This window comes from Oncorhynchus masou, chromosome 24, assembly GCF_036934945.1.
Source record: "Oncorhynchus masou masou isolate Uvic2021 chromosome 24, UVic_Omas_1.1, whole genome shotgun sequence".
NCBI lineage: Eukaryota > Metazoa > Chordata > Actinopteri > Salmoniformes > Salmonidae > Oncorhynchus > Oncorhynchus masou.
The window spans coordinates 41,735,488-41,753,785 of record NC_088235.1 but is presented as its reverse complement, the minus strand read 5'-3'; the positions used below and the strand labels follow the sequence as shown (position 1 = coordinate 41,753,785).

The following is an 18,298-nucleotide window of genomic DNA, read 5'->3' as shown; positions in this document are numbered from 1 at the left end:
GATGGTTGACATCTAGTGAAAGCCTTAGGAAGTGCAACATAACCAATATCCCACTGGGTATTCAATAGGGGCTCGGTTGAAAATTGACCAACCTCAGATTTCCCACTTCCTGTTTGGATTTCTTCTCAGGTTTTTGCCTGCCATATGAGTTATGTTATACTCACAGACATCATTCAAACAGTTTTAGAAACTTCAGAGTGTTTTGTATCCGATACTAATAATAATATGCATATATTAGCAACTGGGAGTGAGAAGCAGGTAGTTTACTATGGGAACCTTTCATCCAAGCTACTCAATACTGCCCCTGCGAGGCTTCATACAGGGAGTACCGGTACAGAGTCAATGTGCGGGGGCACCAGTTAGTCTAGGTAATTGAGGTAATATAGGTAATATGTACAGTGCCTTGCGAAAGTATTCGGCCCCCTTGAACTTTGCGACCTTTTGCCACATTTCAGGCTTCAAACATAAAGATATAAAACTGTATTTTTTGTGAAGAATCAACAACAAGTGGGACACAATCATGAAGTGGAACGACATTTATTGGATATTTCAAAACATTTTAACAAATCAAAAACTGAAAAATTGGGCGTGCAAAATTATTCAGCCCCCGTAAGTTAATACTTTGTAGCGCCACCTTTTGCTGCGATTACAGCTGTAAGTCGCTTGGGGTATGTCTCTATCAGTTTTGCACATCGAGCGACTGAAATTTTTTCCCATTCCTCCTTGCAAAACAGCTCGAGCTCAGTGAGGTTGGATGGAGAGCATTAGTGAACAGCAGTTTTCAGTTCTTTCCACAGATTCTCGATTGGATACAGGTCTGGACTTTGACTTGGCCATTCTAACACCTGGATATGTTTATTTTTGAACCATTCCATTGTAGATTTTGCTTTATGTTTTGGATCATTGTCTTGTTGGAAGACAAATCTCCGTCCCAGTCTCAGGTCTTTTGCAGACTCCATCAGGTTTTCTTCCAGAATGGTCCTGTATTTGGCTCCATCCATCTTCCCATCAACTTTAACCATCTTCCCTGTCCCTGCTGAAGAAAAGCAGGCCCAACCCATGATGCTGCCACCACCATGTTTGACAGTGGGGATGGTGTTTTCAAGGTGATGAGCTGTGTTGCTTTTACGCCAAACATAATGTTTTGCATTGTTGCCAAAAAGTTCCATTTTGGTTTCATCTGACCAGAGCACCTTCTTCCACATGTTTGGTGTGTCTCCCAGGTGGCTTGTGGCAAAGTTTAAACGATACTTTTTATGGATATCTTTAAGAAATGGCTTTCTTCTTGCCACTCTTCCATAAAGGCCAGATTTGTGCAATATACGACTGATTGTTGTCCTATGGACAGATTTTCCCACCTCATCTGTAGATCTCTGCAGTTCATCCAGAGTGATCATGGGCCTCTTGGCTGCATCTCTGATCAGTCTTCTCCTTGTATGAGCTGAAAGTTTAGAGGGACGGCCAGGTCTTGGTAGATTTGCAGTGGTCTGATACTCCTTCCATTTCAATATTATTGCTTGCACAGTGCTCCTTGGGATGTTTAATGCTTGGGAAATCTTTTTGTATCCAAATCCGGCTTTAAACTTCTTCACAACAGTATCTCGGACCTGCCTGGTGTGTTCCCTGTTCTTCATGATGCTCTCTGCGCTTTTAACGGACCTCTGAGACTATCACAGTGCAGGTGCATTTATACGGAGACTTGATTACACACAGGTGGATTGTATTTATCATCATTAGTCATTTAGGTCAACATTGGATCATTCAGAGATCCTCACTGAACTTCTGGAGAGAGTTTGCTGCACTGAAAGTAAAGGGGCTGAATAATTTTGCACGCCCAATTTTTCAGGTTTTGATTTGTTAAAAAAGTTTGAAATATTCAATAAATGTCGTTACACTTCATGATTGTGTCCCACTTGTTGTTGATTCTTCACAAAAAATACAGTTTTATATCTTTATGTTTGAAGCCTGAAATGTGGCAAAAGGTCGCAAAGTTCAAGGGGGCCGAATACTTTCGCAAGGCACTGTATCTACAGTGCTGCTGCAGCATACGGTATAACCTAGCATGTCTGGCCTAGCATTGGTTTAGGATCAGGATACCCTCCCCAATTACTTACTGTAACCATTTAAGGGTAAAAGACACAGAACTGACCTCAGATCAGTTTTCAGGGTTAGGGTTAGGTTTAACACAATCACTATATATACAAAAGTATGTGGACATCCCTTCAAATGAGTGAATTCGGCTATTTCAGCCACATTCGTTGCTGACAAGTATATAAAATTGAGCACAAAGCCATGCAATCTCCATAGAGAAACATTGTCAGTAGAATGGCCCGTACTGAAGAGCTCAGTGACTTTCAACGTGGCACCGTCATAGGATGCCACCTTTCCAACAATTCAGTTCCGTAAATTTCTGTCCTGCTAGAACTTTCCTCGTCAACTGTAAGTGCTGTTGTTGTGAAGTGGAAATGTTTAGGAAGCAACAACGGCTCAGCCGCGAATTGGTAGGCCACTCAAGCACACAGAACAGGTCTGCTGAGTGCTGAAGTGAGGATCTGAGCGTGTAAAAATCATCTCTACTCAGTTGCAACACTCACTACCTAGTTCCAAACTGCCTTTGGAAGCAATGTCAGCACAAGAACTGTTCATCGGGAGCTTCATGAATGGGTTACCAAGGCCGAGCAGCCGCAGGCACACAAGCCTAAGATCACCATGCGCAATGCCAAGCGTTGTCTGGAGTGGTGTAAAGCTCGCAGCCGTTGGACTCAGTGGAAACCAGGAGCCGTAGAAACCAGTTCTTTGGAGTAAGGAATCACGTGTCTTCATCTGGCAGTCCGACGAACGAATCTGGGTTTGGCGGATGCCAGGAGAATGCTACAATAGGGCCAACTCTAAAGTTTAGTGGAGGAGAAATAATGGTCTGGGCTGTTTTTCATAGTTCGAGCTAGGCCTCTTAGTTCCACTGAAGGGAAATCTTAAAGTTACAGCATACAATGAAATTCTAGACGATTCTGTGCTTCCAATTTTGTTGCAACAGTTTGGGGAAAGCCCTTTCCTTTTTTCAGCATGACAATGCCCCCATGCACAAAGAGAGGTCCCTACAGAAATGGTTTGTCGAGATCTGTGTGTAAGAACTTGACTGACCTGCTCAGAGACCTGACCTCAACCCCAGCAAACACCTTTGGGATGAATTGGAATGCAGACTGCGAGCCAGGCCTAATCGCCCCACATCAGTGCCCGACCTCACTAATGTTCTTGTGGCTGGAAGCAAGTCCACCTTGTGGCTGGAAGCAAGTTCCAACATCTAGTGGAAAGCCTTCCTAGAAGAGTGGAGGCTGTTATAGCAGCAAAGGGGGGACCAATTTCATATTAATGGCAATCATTTTGGAATGAGATGTTCGACGAACAGGTGTCCACATACTTTTGGTCATGGAGTGTATTTCACAAGGCCTTATTTCAAGGGCATAGTTTTACCCTAATACATCAGCCTGAATCTCATGGTTTACAGGCAACATCAGGCCCGCAAGTCACATTATGCAGGCTTGCAAATCGATATATAATTCCTATTGGAATCCATCCAGCGTGGAGATATCCAACATTTGACATTTTTATTCACCAGCAACTTGCATTCAAAATGACTGCCGGATTGGAATGATGAAGATATGAGACTACCTAAAGCATCTAAACTGGAACCATTTCTGTAACGGGTGCAATAAGTCAAAGTAACACATTGGATTAGTTTAACAAAACGTATGTTACTTATATTTGAGTAGCAAAAACATAGATATTGAAAAAATATATTTTCAAAATCAACCTGCAAATGAACATGCTGGGAAATATGATAATGATAATGATGGTCGTGGTTATGGTTTATTACTGGTTATTAACACCAACACTGGGGTTCTTTTACACCAATGAGTGCTAATTTAACACTTACAGAGTTAATGTAACACGTGAATCAACACTATAAATGTTTCACTGAAAAGTCAACACTAGGCAACACTGGCCAATTTTCTGTGTAGGCAATGTGTGAAGGCAGGGTGAACAAGCCTTCGAACTGTGAGATAATAGTTTGGAACACTTGAACCATAGAGTGATTCAAGTGTAATGTACTGTAATCATACACATTATGATAGTCATCATCAAATGAAATCAATTTCCTCTCTATATTTCCCTCATTTGGTTTTCATTTAATACTTGGCAACTTGTTTGATTGTGGCTCAGAACAGTTTTCCTCTGCTATGAACTGGAAGTCATTTGGAATAAGCCCAAACCTGTGAGCTAAGTCAGTTTGTAAGATAATCTTGGATTCCCTCAGAAGTCCTGGCCACTTCATGTCTGTGTGTGTGTGTGTGTGTGCCTGCGTCCATGCGTGTGTGCGTCCGTGCACGAGTTTATGTGGCTGTGTTCTGAGCGGTTCTGTGCAAATGTTCTTAGTCCTGGAGAAGCTTTGAAGCCGTGCCACCTGATTTGTCTCGGGGAATAGAAATTAAAAATGCTCACTTTTCCCCAAAATACCATTCCACTTTGATTCAGACAATAGCCACTGGGACAAACAGACAGGGACCATTCAAGCATCAAACTCGCAGACAAAGTTAAGAATATGTAAATCTCTCTTCCCTTATTTTCAGTTGCTTTATACCCATTAATGAACGTGGTATTTTTACCCTTGTGAGGTTCATTATTGAGTTACATGTTTGTTAGTGAAATAAAACAAAAGGCGTGATCTATCTACCTCTCCTGTTACATCTCGATTCTCCCTCTTTCCCATGTCTGATCTCTTATCTCCTGTCACTCCCTCTTTCCCATGTCTGATCTCTTATCTCCTGTCACTCCCTCTTTCCCATGTCTGATCTCTTATCTCCTGTCACTCCCTCTTTCCCATGTCTGATCTCTTATCTCCTGTCACTCCCTCTTTCCCATGTCTGATCTCTTAACTCCTGTCACTCCCTCTTTCCCATGTCTGATCTCTTATCTCCTGTCACTCCCTCTTTCCCATGTCTGATCTCTTATCTCCTGTCACTCCCTCTTTCCCATGTCTGATCTCTTATCTCCTGTCACTCCCTCTTTCCCATATCTGATCTCTTATCTCCTGTCACTCCCTCTTTCTCTCCTCTTTGTAGAGAGTAGCCGTAGCTTCACATGCAGCAGTGCGGTAATGCTTGTGTGCCTGCGTGTTTGCGTGCATATGTGTGTGTGTATGTGGGATTGCCACCACTGAGGCCTCTCCCTGACTAAATTTACACACACTTGAGGCGAGCTGCTTCCTGTGAGAGGAGGTTGGGCCCCAGTACACACACAGGCAGTGTTTGTGTGTGTGTGGACATCGATTTCTTATGAAGTTCTCGTATATCTGTGGTGTATGTGGTTGTGTGTATGTCATCGTGTGTGTGTGTGTGTGTGTGTGTGTGTGTGTGTGTGTGTGTGTGTGTGTGTGTGTGTGTGTGTGTGTGTGTGTGTGTGTGTGTGTGTGTGTGTGTGTGTGTGTGTGTGTGTGTGTGTGTGTGTGTGTGTGCATGTATCTTGGAGTTCGCTAGAGTATGTGTGTGCTTGCATCTAAGTTGACAGTGAATGATGGCGCACTCATATTGCTTCTCTCATCTCAAGGTGAGCTCCATGTGAGCTAATCTATCACCCAGCCAGAGTCTCTGATACAGACTAGAGAGTTAGAGAGGAGAGACTAAGACATGTCCAGCTTTGCTACAAATCAACCAATTAATCAATCCACCAGTTAGTGGCGCTTTTCACAAAATTAGCTTTTCACAAATTTCACAGGCTTTTCAGTGAGTTTTTCTCAAATATGTCTGCAGTAGTGTGTGTATTATACAGCGCATTCAAAAATTATTCAGACCCTTGCTATGAGACTCAGAATTGAGCTCAGATACATCCTGTTTCCATTGATCATCCTTGAGATATTTTTACAACTCAATTGGAGTCCACCTGTGGTAAATTCAATTGATTGGACATGATTTGGAAAGGCACACAATGCTCTATGTAAGGTCCCACAATTGACACTGCATGTCAGAGCAAAAACCAAGTCATGAGGTTGAAGGAAGGTGACCAAGAACCCAATGGTCACTGACAGCGCTCCAGAGTTCCTCTGTGGAGATGGAGAAGGACAACCATCTTTGCATCACTCCACTAATCAGGCCTTTATGGTAGAGTGACCAGACAGAAGTCACTCCTCAGTAAAAGGCACATGACAGCCCACTTGGAGTTTGCCAAAAGGCACCTAAAGGACTCTCAGACCATGAGAAACAAGATTCTCTGGTCTGATGAAACCAAGATTGAACTCTCTGGCCTGAATGCCAAGTGTCACATCTGGAAGAAACCTGACACCATCCCTACGGTGAAGCATGGTGGTGGCAGCATCATGCTGTGGGAATGTTTTTCAGTGGCAGAGACTGCGAGACTAGTAAAGATTGAGGGAAAGATGAACGGAGCAATGTACAGAGAGATCCTTGATGAAAACCTGATCCAGAGTGCTCACGACCTCAGATTGGGGCAAAGGATCATCTCCTTTGTTTTGTTGATGTTGAGTGAGAGGTTATTTTCCTGACACCACACTTCCAGAGCCCTCACCTCCTCCCTGTAGACTGTCTCATAGTTGTTGGTAAATCTCTCACTCACCTTCCAACAGGACAACGACCCTAAGCACACAGCCAAGACAACAGGACAAGTCTCTGAATGTCCTTGAGTGGCCCAGCCAGAGCCCAGACTTGAACCTGGTAGAACATCTCTGGAGAGACCAGAAAATAGCTCTGCAGCAACACTCCCCATCCAACCTGAGAAAAATGGGAGAAACTCCCCAAATACAGGTGTGCCAAACTTGCAGCGTCACACCCAAGAAGACTCGTACTGTAATCACTGCCAAAGGTGCTTCAACATAGTACTGAGTAAATGGTCTGAATACTTATGTAAAGGGGATATTTATTTATTTATTTTTTATTATTAATTTGCAAAAATGTCTAAACATCAGTTTTTGATTTGTCATTATGTAGTATTTTGTGTAGATTGACGAGGGAAAAAACTAATTTAATATATTTTAGAATAAGGCTGTAACATAACAAAGTAGGGAAAAAGTCAAGAGGTCTGAATACTTTCCAAATGTGTGTACGGTGACATGAGTTACATACAACTAACCTACTGAGCCAACCAATCTGAGAGAGAGACAAGGTTATTATTAGACAGAGGCAGAAACACAGAGAGTTTGATTGTGACTAGACCTAGTTATTTTTCCCACTGTAGTGTTTAATTTGAACGCTGTAGTTACTATTGTGTAGTACAGTGTAGTATGATCCGTCCCATGGGTGTCCTGCATGAGCCATTGTCGTCTGTGTTCGGCCTCTACATGGCTTTACTGCCCCACTGTGCCTTTCATGGAGAATTAAGGCCCTCGCTTTTCCTCACACCTGGTTTGTAGGAGTTAATATACAGTTTTAGGGTGTGGGTTGTGTGTGTTTCCGTGCGCGTGTTTGTGTGTGTATGTGTGTATTTGTATAGCTTTCATTTACAGAGTGTGAGTTTAGTGTCGGTGATGGGGATAGGTCCAGGCATGGAGTCATGTTTTCCCAAGGTTGTCACCACGTGCTCCTAGTCAGCTCTGGAAGAACGGGCAGCTTTTTCCACCGCCACTACAAAGTCAAATGTCCATTGGACACTTGAGCATGTCTTTCAGTGATATGACAAGAGGAGAGGAGAGGAGAGGAGAGGAGAGGAGAGGAGAGGAGAGGAGAGGAGGGAGAGGAGAGGAGAGAGGAGAGAGAGAGAGAGAGAGAGAGAGAGAGAGAGAGAGAGAGAGAGAGAGAGAGAGAGAGAGAGAGAGTAAGAGAGGAGAGAGAGAGTAAGAGAGGAGAGAGAGAGGAGAGAGAGAGAGAGAGAGTAAGAGAGGAGAGAGAGAGTAAGAGAGGAGAGAGAGAGGAGAGGAGAGGAGAGGGAGAGAGAGAGTTGGAGAGAGAGAGAGAGAGTAAGAGAGGAGAGAGAGAGGAGAGAGAGAGAGTTGGAGAGAGAGAGAGTAAGAGAGGAGAGAGAGAGGAGAGGAGAGGAGAGGGAGAGAGAGAGTTGGAGAGAGAGAGAGAGAGAGTAAGAGAGGAGAGAGAGAGTAAGAGAGGAGAGAGAGAGGAGAGGAGAGAGAGAGAGAGAGAGAGAGAGAGTAAGAGAGGAGAGAGAGAGTAAGAGAGGAGAGAGAGAGGAGAGGAGAGGAGAGGGAGAGAGAGAGTTGGAGAGGGAGAGAGAGAGTAAGAGAGGAGAGAGAGTAAGAGAGGAGACATAGGAGGAGTGAGGCAAGAGAGAAGGGAAAGACATAGGCCAAGAAGTAGAGAGAGACGAGAGAGTTGCAAACAAGGGACGGGAGCTAGGAAGTAGGAAATGAATGGTTCTTGGCATCTACCTTGTGTTATACCTAGCAAATGAGAGACATTAACAGTATATTACATTGACATTACTATTGGCAGTAATGGCGGTCTATTGGCAGTGCACTGCAATTGTCAGCTTTTGGCAGTAACAACGTTTTGCCATAAATCCGATCTGTCCTGTGGAATTGGTTTCCAGATGTCATCAAGACACATTAAAGTTTAGCAGCAGAGGGACTACTTTACCTCGCCAGGTGCTGAGAGTTTGGAGGATGATTAATGCCAGGACTACTTGTGCCTAACGAGAGCTGGACAACTTGTTAAAATATAAACATATGGGACATTTTAAGAGCAGGCTATTAGGGGTCCAGTGGAGGGGGTAGGTAATGGCAGGAGAGGTGCAGGAGTAGGGAGAAGGGGTAACTGTAGTATGGAGCAGGAGTTAGGGGTGCTGTAGAGGGGTGGCGGGGAGAGAAAGGGGTATTGGAAGGGTGCAGGACTTATAGTAGTTAAAGTGGTCCTTCCACTCATAGGATTTAGACTTTCAGAAATCAATCTTCAACTGTAGGCTACATTACACTTTGACTGTGTAGATCTTTGTGGTGCAGGTAGCCTGGTGGTTAGAGTTTTGGACTAGTAATCAGAAGGTTGCAAGATCGAATCCCTGAGCTGACAAGGTAAAAATATGTTGTTCTACCCCTGAACAAGGCAGTTAACCCACTGTTGTTATTGAAAATAAGAATTTGTTCTTAACTGACTTGCCTAGTTAAATAAAGGTATAAAATACAAACTATCGGTGAATGTCTGAGGAAGTATTAGGCTATGTGTTGTGGTTTCATTCCCGCAGGACCTGAGAGGTGGCTCAGTCTGCATGTTTCATTTTCATGCTACGGGCGAGAGCAGGCGGTCTGACATAACTTTGGGATCTAAATATTTTGTTGTCCCGCAGATTATTTTGAACGGTTGTCTTTCTGTTTTGAATGTGTTATCTATTGTATTAAAAGCAACTCTTTGTCGGGCTATCACAAACTAACATAGGATCATGCTGCTTCAAGTAGAGTAGCCTACCTAAACTTGGTGAGCATGTGAGATGAAATCAAATAAAATACAATTGTATTGGTCACATACACATGGTTAGCAGATGTTATTGCGAGTGTAGCGAAATTCTTGTGTTTCTAGTTCTGACAGTGCAGCAATATCTAACAAGTAATCTAACAATTCTACAACAAATACCTAATACACACAAGGAATGGAATAAGAATATTTAAATATAAATATATGGATGAGCAATGTCAGAGCGGCATAGGCTAAGATGCAATAGATAGTTAAAGAATACAGTATATACATACGAGATGAGTAATGCAAGGTATGTAAATATTATTAAAGTGGCATTATTAAAGTGACTAGTGTTCCATTTATTAAAGTGGCCAATGATTTCAAGTCTGTATGTAGGCAGCTGTGCCAGTGATGGCTGTTTAACAGCCAGAAATGTGCCTATGCGTGGTCTCAATTAAAAAGCCTGTAGGCTATGCAAGCATGGGCAGAGAAGCAATTCAATGAATTTCCTAAATACTGTATGATAGGCTATAGTTTAGGTTCTGACATTCACACAAAAAAATATTGATAACACATTTATCTGCAAATCATCCCACTCCTAAAAGTTATGTAAAATGTTGCTCAGGTCAAGTAAGTGTCTGGTCTCCTATTTTAATTTGCCTTTCAAACTACGTCTACCCTATTGGCTGATGTAGCCCAATAGAGTCCTAATACCCATGTCATAATACCCATAAAACCTAGTGGTCAAACAGGGAAATGGTTTCAATTATTTTTCCACCATTAATTTTCCCACAGGGGATTTTAGAAACAGTTAAAATAAGGGCTGTGTTTTGTGTAGGTTTACCCTGGTGTGACGTTTTGATAACCATGTAAATCTCTCTCAGACAAAGTGACTTTTATCAATATATAATTGGCTCTATTTACTCTCAGATTCTAAAAATGCTAATTAGCATCAAAGTAAAATCATGCAAAAGTACAAATCCCTGCAAGCTCCTGCACGTCATCTCTAGCTGACACCTTTGCTAACAGGTATTATGACAATATAAAACTTGGCACAAAACAGTTCACAGACTTGTGAATTTAAAGACATTTTGGCAATTTATTCATTACTACATTTAGCTAACATTAGAAAGTTAATGCAGAGATTCTTATTTTTGCCTCGATTCAGGAGTCCTCTGTCAGAGTCTAGGTGTTGTGGGTAATACGGAGTCAGGCGCAGGACACAGAGATGAGTAATAGTAGTAACTTTACTCAAAAATAATCTTCCAACAAGGAGAATGAAAATCCAGAATCACATAAACAAGACAACTGACAACATTAAACACGCACAAAACCATGATGGCTCCAGAGGGTTAAATAGGGAAATAATTCAAACATAATGGGAACCAGGTGTGTACAATACAGACAAAACAAATGGAAAAAGAAATGTATATCGGTGGAGGCTAGAAAGCCGGTGACATCGACCGCCGAACGCTGCCCGAACAAGGAGAGGCACCAACTTTGGCAGAATGGAGGATTGGTTGATTTCTAGTTTTTAAGTATATGTTTTTTCAAGATGATTGACGTTCAACCCATCGGGTATCTCGCTTCACCGATATGTCATGTCTTGAAATATGCAGACAGACAGATTAAAGGTCAATTTACACTTTCTAACTCCGCCCATAACTTTTGGACTTTATAGCATTCCCAGAAGGCCTGGATTATTGAGTCATTGTCAGTTTTACACTTAAGACATGACTGCGGTTGTGCTGTCAAATTTGTGAATTTTGTAGAGTAAATTCTATACATTAGTTTAAACTGGATTAAGTGTACATTTTCATTTCCTGTAATTTACCTATCATATGAATATCCTTTTCTGACTCAAATAGCATTCTCTCAAGATTGCTCTGATGTCCCAAAATATTTCAAATACAGATTTTGTGATATGAAACTTTTAAATTAATTTGAAAATAGCTACATTAGCCGGTCCAAAATGTATTTTGAATTCTGTCATGGAACTTTTTACATTTCCTATTACCAAGTCATTTACCTTTAGTTTTCCATGTGAACCAATTTATCAGTGAATTCTGAAAAGCTATTGAATGATTGTTCCATAGAGTTGTGTTTTTAGGGAGTGATATTGTTTCTTGTAGAATATGTTTAATTTTTTTCCATATTGTTATAATGTTCTTAACTATGAAGTTGTTAATGTTCTTAGATTTATCCTTTGAAAATTGACACGTGAAAAGGTTTTGGGGAGAAGAATGGCCATCTTCAATATGTACCCATTTTTCCCTTTAGTTTATTTAACTGTATGTCGCAGGTAAAAGTCCTGGGTGGCGACTTGATACATACTTGAAACTCTGAGCTGTTGTTTTGGAGCTTAAGTGGTACCCACTCTGTCAATTTCAGTCAGAAAATACAAAGTAATACAAAATACAAAGTACATATAATTCTAAAGCGACAGCACTTGTCTTTTTGCTGGGGAAGTCATAAGAATGTCCCCCCCCCCCCCTACAGTCATATTTATAGAGTATGCGATGTAGGGCAAGTCACAGAAAGTGCAAAAATGTTGTATGTAGGGTCATCATAATGCATTTCTTTTCCATCAACATTTAATGTTATATTTACAATACCCTCTCATCCAGAGAAGCTTACAGGAGCAAATAGGGTTAAGTGCATTGCTCAAGGGCACATCAACATATTTTTCACTGAGTTGTCTCTGAGATTCAAACCAGTGACCTTTTGATTCCTGGCCCAACGCTCTTAACCACTAGGCTACCAGCCGCCCTGATATTATCTTGAATGCATCCTCCATATGTGCCGCTGATCTATCTCACTCATTTCAAATGGGGAAAAATACGTTTTAGAACTTGAAAGGCCTAATCGCTCGGGTCATTTTATGATGTCAGGCTTGAGAATCCGTTCAGACATTTTCGCACAGTGAGGTACTACCCAAACCAGATCAAACCAGACACTTTTGGTTTCAAGTGGCCAAGTCACATCATGGACTAACTGGGAATCAGACATGAGATCTAATTGCATCAGTGAAAAGGTTACGACTTCATCTTTCTCCTCGTATGTACATCATTCCTGTGAAACGAAAAATGAAGGCATGGCACGTTGCACAATACATATTTGATTTCAAACCTAGACTTTCATATCTCTTATTCCTCAAGATGGGGACAATTTGTGTTTGTAGGACTTATAGTATGAAATCTAAATATATCTAATGAAGGTAGTTCAGAATATACAGTATGTGTCGCTTAGAGAATGCTAAAGAGTTTAACAGGTTAACCTATTTCTTAGGCTATTTTTGCACATTTTGATCTTGCCTATGGTGGCAAAATTGCTAATACCCGGGGCAGCAAAGCGAGCTGTGTCACATATACCTAAAATAATATTTCTGGACTGCGGTCGGGTTCGAGACCAGTTCTTGCGGTGGGTTCGGGACCAGTTCTTGCGGCCGGGTTCGGGACCAGTTCTTGTGGTGGGTTAAAGACCAGTTCTTGCGGCCGGGTTCGGGAACAGTTCTTGCGGCTGGGTTCGGGAACAGTTCTTGCGGCTGGGTTCGGGAACAGTTCTTGTGGTGGGTTCGGGAACAGTTCTTGCGGCTGGGTTCGGGAACAGTTCTTGCGGCCGGGTTCGGGAACAGTTCTTGCGGCTGGGTTCGGGAACAGTTCTTGCGGCCGAGTTCGGGAACAGTTCTTGCGGCTGGGTTCGGGAACAGTTCTTGCGGCCGAGTTCGGGAACAGTTCTTGGGGCTGGGTTCGGGAACAGTTTTTGCGGCCGGGTTCGGGACCAGTTCTTGTGGTGGGTTTGAGACCAGTTATTGCGGCCGGGTTCGGGAACAGTTCTTGCGGCTGGGTTCGGGACCAGTTCTTGTGGTGGGTTCGAGACCAGTTCTTAAAGCCGGGTTCGGGACCAATTCTTGCGGTGGGTTCGAGACCAGTTCTTGCGGCCGGGTTCTGGACCAGTTCTTGCGGTGGGTTCGAGACCAGTTCTTGCGGCCGGGTTCTGGACCAGTTCTTGCGGTGGGTTCGAGACCAGTTCTTGCGGCCGGGTTCGGGACCAGTTCTTGCGGCCGGGTTCGGGACCAGTTATTGCGGTGGGTTAGACCAGTTATTGGGGTGGGTTGGAGACCAGTTCTTGCGGTGGGTTGGAGACCAGTCCTTGCGGTGGGTTGGAGACCAGTTCTTGCGGTGGGTTGGAGACCAGTTCTTGCGGTGGGTTAGACCAGTTATTGGGGTGGGTTGGAGACCAGTTCTTACGGTGGGTTGGAGACCAGTTCTTGCGGTGGGTTGGAGACCAGTTCTTGCGGTGGGTTGGAGACCAGTTCTTGCGGTGGGTTGGAGACCAGTTCTTGCGGTGGGTTGGAGACCAGTTCTTGCGGTGGGTTGGAGACCAGTTCTTGCGGTGGGTTGGAGACCAGTTCATGCGGTGGGTTGGAGACAAGTCCTTGCGGTGGGTTGGAGACCAGTTCTTGCGGTGGGTTAGACCAGTTATTGTGGTGGGTTGGAGACCAGTTCTTGCAGGTGGGTTGGAGACCAGTTCTTGCAGTGGGTTGGAGACCAGTTCTTGCGGTGGGTTGGAGACCAGTTCTTGCGGTGGGTTGGAGACCAGTTCTTACGGTGGGTTAGACCAGTTATTGCGGTGGGTTGGAGACCAGTTCTTGCGGTGGGTTGGAGACCAGTTCTTGCGGTGGGTTGGAGACCAGTTCTTACGGTGGGTTGGAGACCAGTTATTGCGGTGGGTTGGAGACCAGTTATTGCGGTGGGTTGGAGACCAGTTCTTGCGGTGGGTTGGAGACCAGTTCTTACGGTGGGTTGGAGACCAGTTATTGCGGTGGGTTGGAGACCAGTTATTGCGGTGGGTTAGACCAGTGCTTGCGGTGGGTTAGAGACCAGTTATTGCGGTGGGTTGGAGACCAGTTCTTGCGGTGGGTTAGACCAGTTCTTGCGGGAGCAGGTGGGAGTCGGACAAGAAGTCAACAGGAGCAGGCGGGCGCTGTATTAAAATCAGTGGGAGCAGGGCTGGAGCGGGATGAAGAAATCAGTCCCGTGCAGACCTTTAGTTCAACACAGATGAGCATTGCAGATTATCTGACTGGCATTTTTGGGCTGTTGTTATCAGAAGGTTTTGCCAAATAGATCTGGTAAGATCCAAGGAAAAATGTAATTGAATAAAACTTCCAAGTAAAGTATGTAGAGGACTATCCAAATTACTGACCATGTGTCCTGCAGGCTGCAACCCTTTCTTAAGTGTGTTATTGTAATGTTTTACACATTCGAAAGTCTATCAGTCTGTCACACAATGTTATACAAATTAGTTGCTGTATGTGAGGCATGCTGGGGGAGAGTTTTGGTGAGGCATTTTGTGTGGCAGATAAGTGTGATTATTTTATGGGAAATCAGTGTCCTAGACTGTTTAATCTAGTCAACAAACTCCTTGCGAGTTTCGGTGGTCTTACAGGCTCAGTATGTTACCAGATTGTGGTTGAAAGGTGTGGTGATTCATATTAAAGGTGACTGGAAAGCCAACCTGACCTGTTTAGAACATGCACAGTCGGTTAGACACTTGCCCAAAAGAGACAAACCTGTCCAACTACCATAGACAGCTAAAATTAGTCACATGCTCTCTCTCTTTCTCTCTCTCTCTCTCTCTTTCTCTCTCTCTCTCTCCCTCCATCTAGCACTGGCACTAGCTGTTTTAGTACAGACTTCACTTTAGCCTTGTCTGCATCTGAACTTTCCTTTTCTGTGGAGTGTTACACCTGTTCTAACCTGCCTCAATTACACCTTGTAGTTGAATGGAATTCTAAAATATATTTTTTCCTCTGCACTGAGATTTTAATGTAATTGAATACTGTCAAGTTAGAATAAGGATTCTTAATAAAATTAGAACAGTCGTCTGTTAAACACTGGGGCGGCAGGGTAGCCTAGTGGTTAGAGCGTTAGACTAGTAAACGGAAGGTTGCAAGTTCAAATCCCCAAGCTGACAATGTACAAATCTGTCGTTCTGCCCCTAAACAGGCAGTTAACCCACTGTTCTTAGGCCGTCATTGAAAATAAGAATTTGTTCTTAACTGACTTGCCTAGTAAAATAAAACACACTGCCACATTTTAGTTGTGCTTACTATGATGTCCTTTTAATTCAGTGGTTTATCCTCACAAGAGATGTCCGTATGTGTTTGTTTGGGGTTGGTATGCTGCCTGTTGCTAGCGGTTGTTATGAATACACTGATAAGCTGTTGTCGTAGTATCTGAGCTACACCACACACACACACACACAGGGAGCCTGCCTGAGTTTGTTCCCTTGTCCTGGTATGACCTCCGCCTTGCCGACACCACATGGTCATCTTTAGAGAGGGGAGAGAGAAGAGGGAGTTCTCTCTGAGAAGAGGCTGAGAAAGAGTGGGGAAAGGAAGAGAAGTTGCTGGGAGAGAGTGAAAGAGAGGCTAGAGGATAGAAAAGGGGAGGATCTGGGAGAGATATAGATAGAAATTACAGAGGGAACGAGAGAGAGAGAGAAAGAGAGGGAGAGTGAGAGAGAGAGAAGGGCTGGGTGTCTACTCGTCAGAGTCAGGGGTGTGTTTCTTCTCCACCCCAAACACACACAACTCGTGCCACTACTTCTGTATGCCAGGGAATAGAGAGTTACTGGAGCAGAACCACTGTGGGCTGGTGCTACACTCATGCAGCAGTAGTCGACCACCTGACTGTGTTTTGGTGTTTCACAATGCTGGGTTGTGTTCATTAGGGTACGAAACGGAAAACGTCTGAAAACATTTTGCAACAGAAAACGTACATTTGGGTTTATTGTAAAAGTGCAGGTAGTCCGTCCTTGTTTCAGTCCATTTTCTTCCGTTTCGTGCCTAATGAACACAAGCCTGGAAAGTGTGGCATGGCTTAGGGCGAATTCTGTTACGGTTTGTGTACATTGAGTTAGTTGGAGAATTCACAGCTTAGGGAAATCACAGCCCCAAATCACAGCTTAGATAATAAAAATACTCTGCAACTCCCATCTTGTTATAAAACTGATACTTTTAATATATATATATATTTTAAGATTGACGTTTGCTCACAGCGTTATGACACAGAGTTCATAAAAAGCTAGCGTAAGTGACTATAGAGGCTAGGACAAGTGTTTGTAGTTTGAACTCTGAGGTGACTTGGAGGAATCATTGGAGCTATGACTGATGCCAGACAGACAGGAGTGTGTGCTTTGCATTACAGTCAGGATCCATTAAGATGCTAAATAATTAAACCAGTGATTTGAATTCAGTCATATGTTCTTGTTGTCTCTCATGCAATATCATCTCAGAGTAATTGTATTTTCTGTCTAACTCTGAGCTTGTCTACTTCTGTATGAATAGAATACAATAGAAAACAATATAATACATGTGTTAGGTCTAATTTTGTTAATCAACTTTTCCATAATGTTGAATACGCCATTAATAAACATATTTTAAAAATAACATGTTGTTTCCCACACCCATTTTGTGCGTGGCATTTAAAGTGTTAATATCTCAGACAGACACAGCTCAGTGGACACATCTATCTCTTCTTCCTCAGCTCAGCTCCAGTCTGGTGCGTCTACGTTGTCCAGTCCACAGTTTGTGTGTGTCCCCCGTTCGTAGGGGCTAGAGTAAAAGCCCACATAGGAGCTCCTTTGTTTAGGAGGGACTAGGCATGGGAGATCATTTACAAGCCGCTGACGCCCTCACCCCATTGGCTGGCGGGGCTCAGTCTGTGTCTGCGAGAGGCATGCCGTGTGTGTGTGTTTACGTGAGTGTGTGTGTATGTCTGTGTTTGTGTCTGCGGCAACGGCAGTTCTCTAAAACAGTGTCTCACAGGCAGACAGGCAGGCAGCCTCTCTCTGCTCTGGCGATGGTAGTGGAGAGCTCAGCTCGCCCTCCTCTCAGAGACGGCTGTTATAGTAGCCTGCTATTCTTCTATCTAGAGCTGAGGGGAGCAAAGCAAAGCAAGATGGCTACCGGTACCTTGTAGGAATATAATACTACCCAAACTGGAGGTTCTGCCTCTGAGGACAGACAAGGTAAAGCTGCCCGGAGCCTTTAGTAGCCCTGGAGGCTATTGTCTAGCTCCAGACGCATATTAATACAGTACAGCATTCTAGCTGGAGACTAACCCTGTCTGCTGTGCTGCTGGGCTGTGTGTGGATTTGGAAACAGTTTCAGGATATCAGGATATAAACAATGTAGTATATGAAAGATACTTTACGGTAGAATGTATTATTATGATAACTAGCTCTACTATTTTTCAGTGTTTTGTGTCCTGTGTGTTTGCATGTGTGTGTATTTGGAAGCAGTTTCAGTATACTACTATTAGAATACAAACTATGTATAAAAGGTTTGATACAAATAGTTGATTGTTATTATTACTATTCCTGTTGGACTGTGTAACTTCTAAATTACTAACGATGTGTGTGTGTGTGTGTGTGTGTGTGTGTGTGTGTGTGTGTGTGTGTGTGTGTGTGTGTGTGTGTGTGGGGGGGGGGGGGGGTTGTGTTTTCCAGGTGGCGTGCAAGGACGTGGCCAAAGGAGCGTTAAAGAAACCCGTTTCCACGGTAACAACCACCCTTCTCTTTTTTTCTCTGCATGTCTTTTTTAGCCGCGGTGGGACAAGGATCCGTCTGCGTCCTTCTCTTTCTGTCTGTCTATTGTTTTGTTTGTGTGAGAGAGGAGAGTTAACAGTAGTTAGACTAGCATTACTGTCTGGTTCTAGTAGAGGGAAATACCTCGTCAGTAGTACAACTGAATGCATTCAACTGAAATGTGTCTTCCACATTTAACCCAACCCCTCTGAATCAGAGAGGTGCCGGGGGGGGGGGGGGGGTGCCTTAATCGACATCCACGTCATCAGCGCCCGGGGAATTGTGGGTTAACTGCCTTG

General features: G+C 43.5%; 1 protein-coding gene across 2 annotated transcripts in view; it reads left to right on the top strand.

Moving 5' to 3' along the window:
• The window catches only part of tet1 (tet methylcytosine dioxygenase 1), a 45,628-nt gene that overhangs the window by 10,514 nt on the left and 16,816 nt on the right, over window positions 1-18,298 (top strand). The window contains exons 1-2 of one of the 2 annotated variants that reach the window (XM_064933943.1): window positions 17,074-17,441; window positions 17,922-17,972. Coding sequence is in view for 1 of the 2 variants with exons in the window: in XM_064933942.1 (XP_064790014.1) it covers window positions 17,922-17,972 (51 nt within the window). In the remaining variant the exon portion in view is untranslated. Of the gene's footprint in view, window positions 1-17,073; window positions 17,442-17,921; window positions 17,973-18,298 lie in introns of those variants that run through there. The other variant, XM_064933942.1, reaches the window with a different exon arrangement.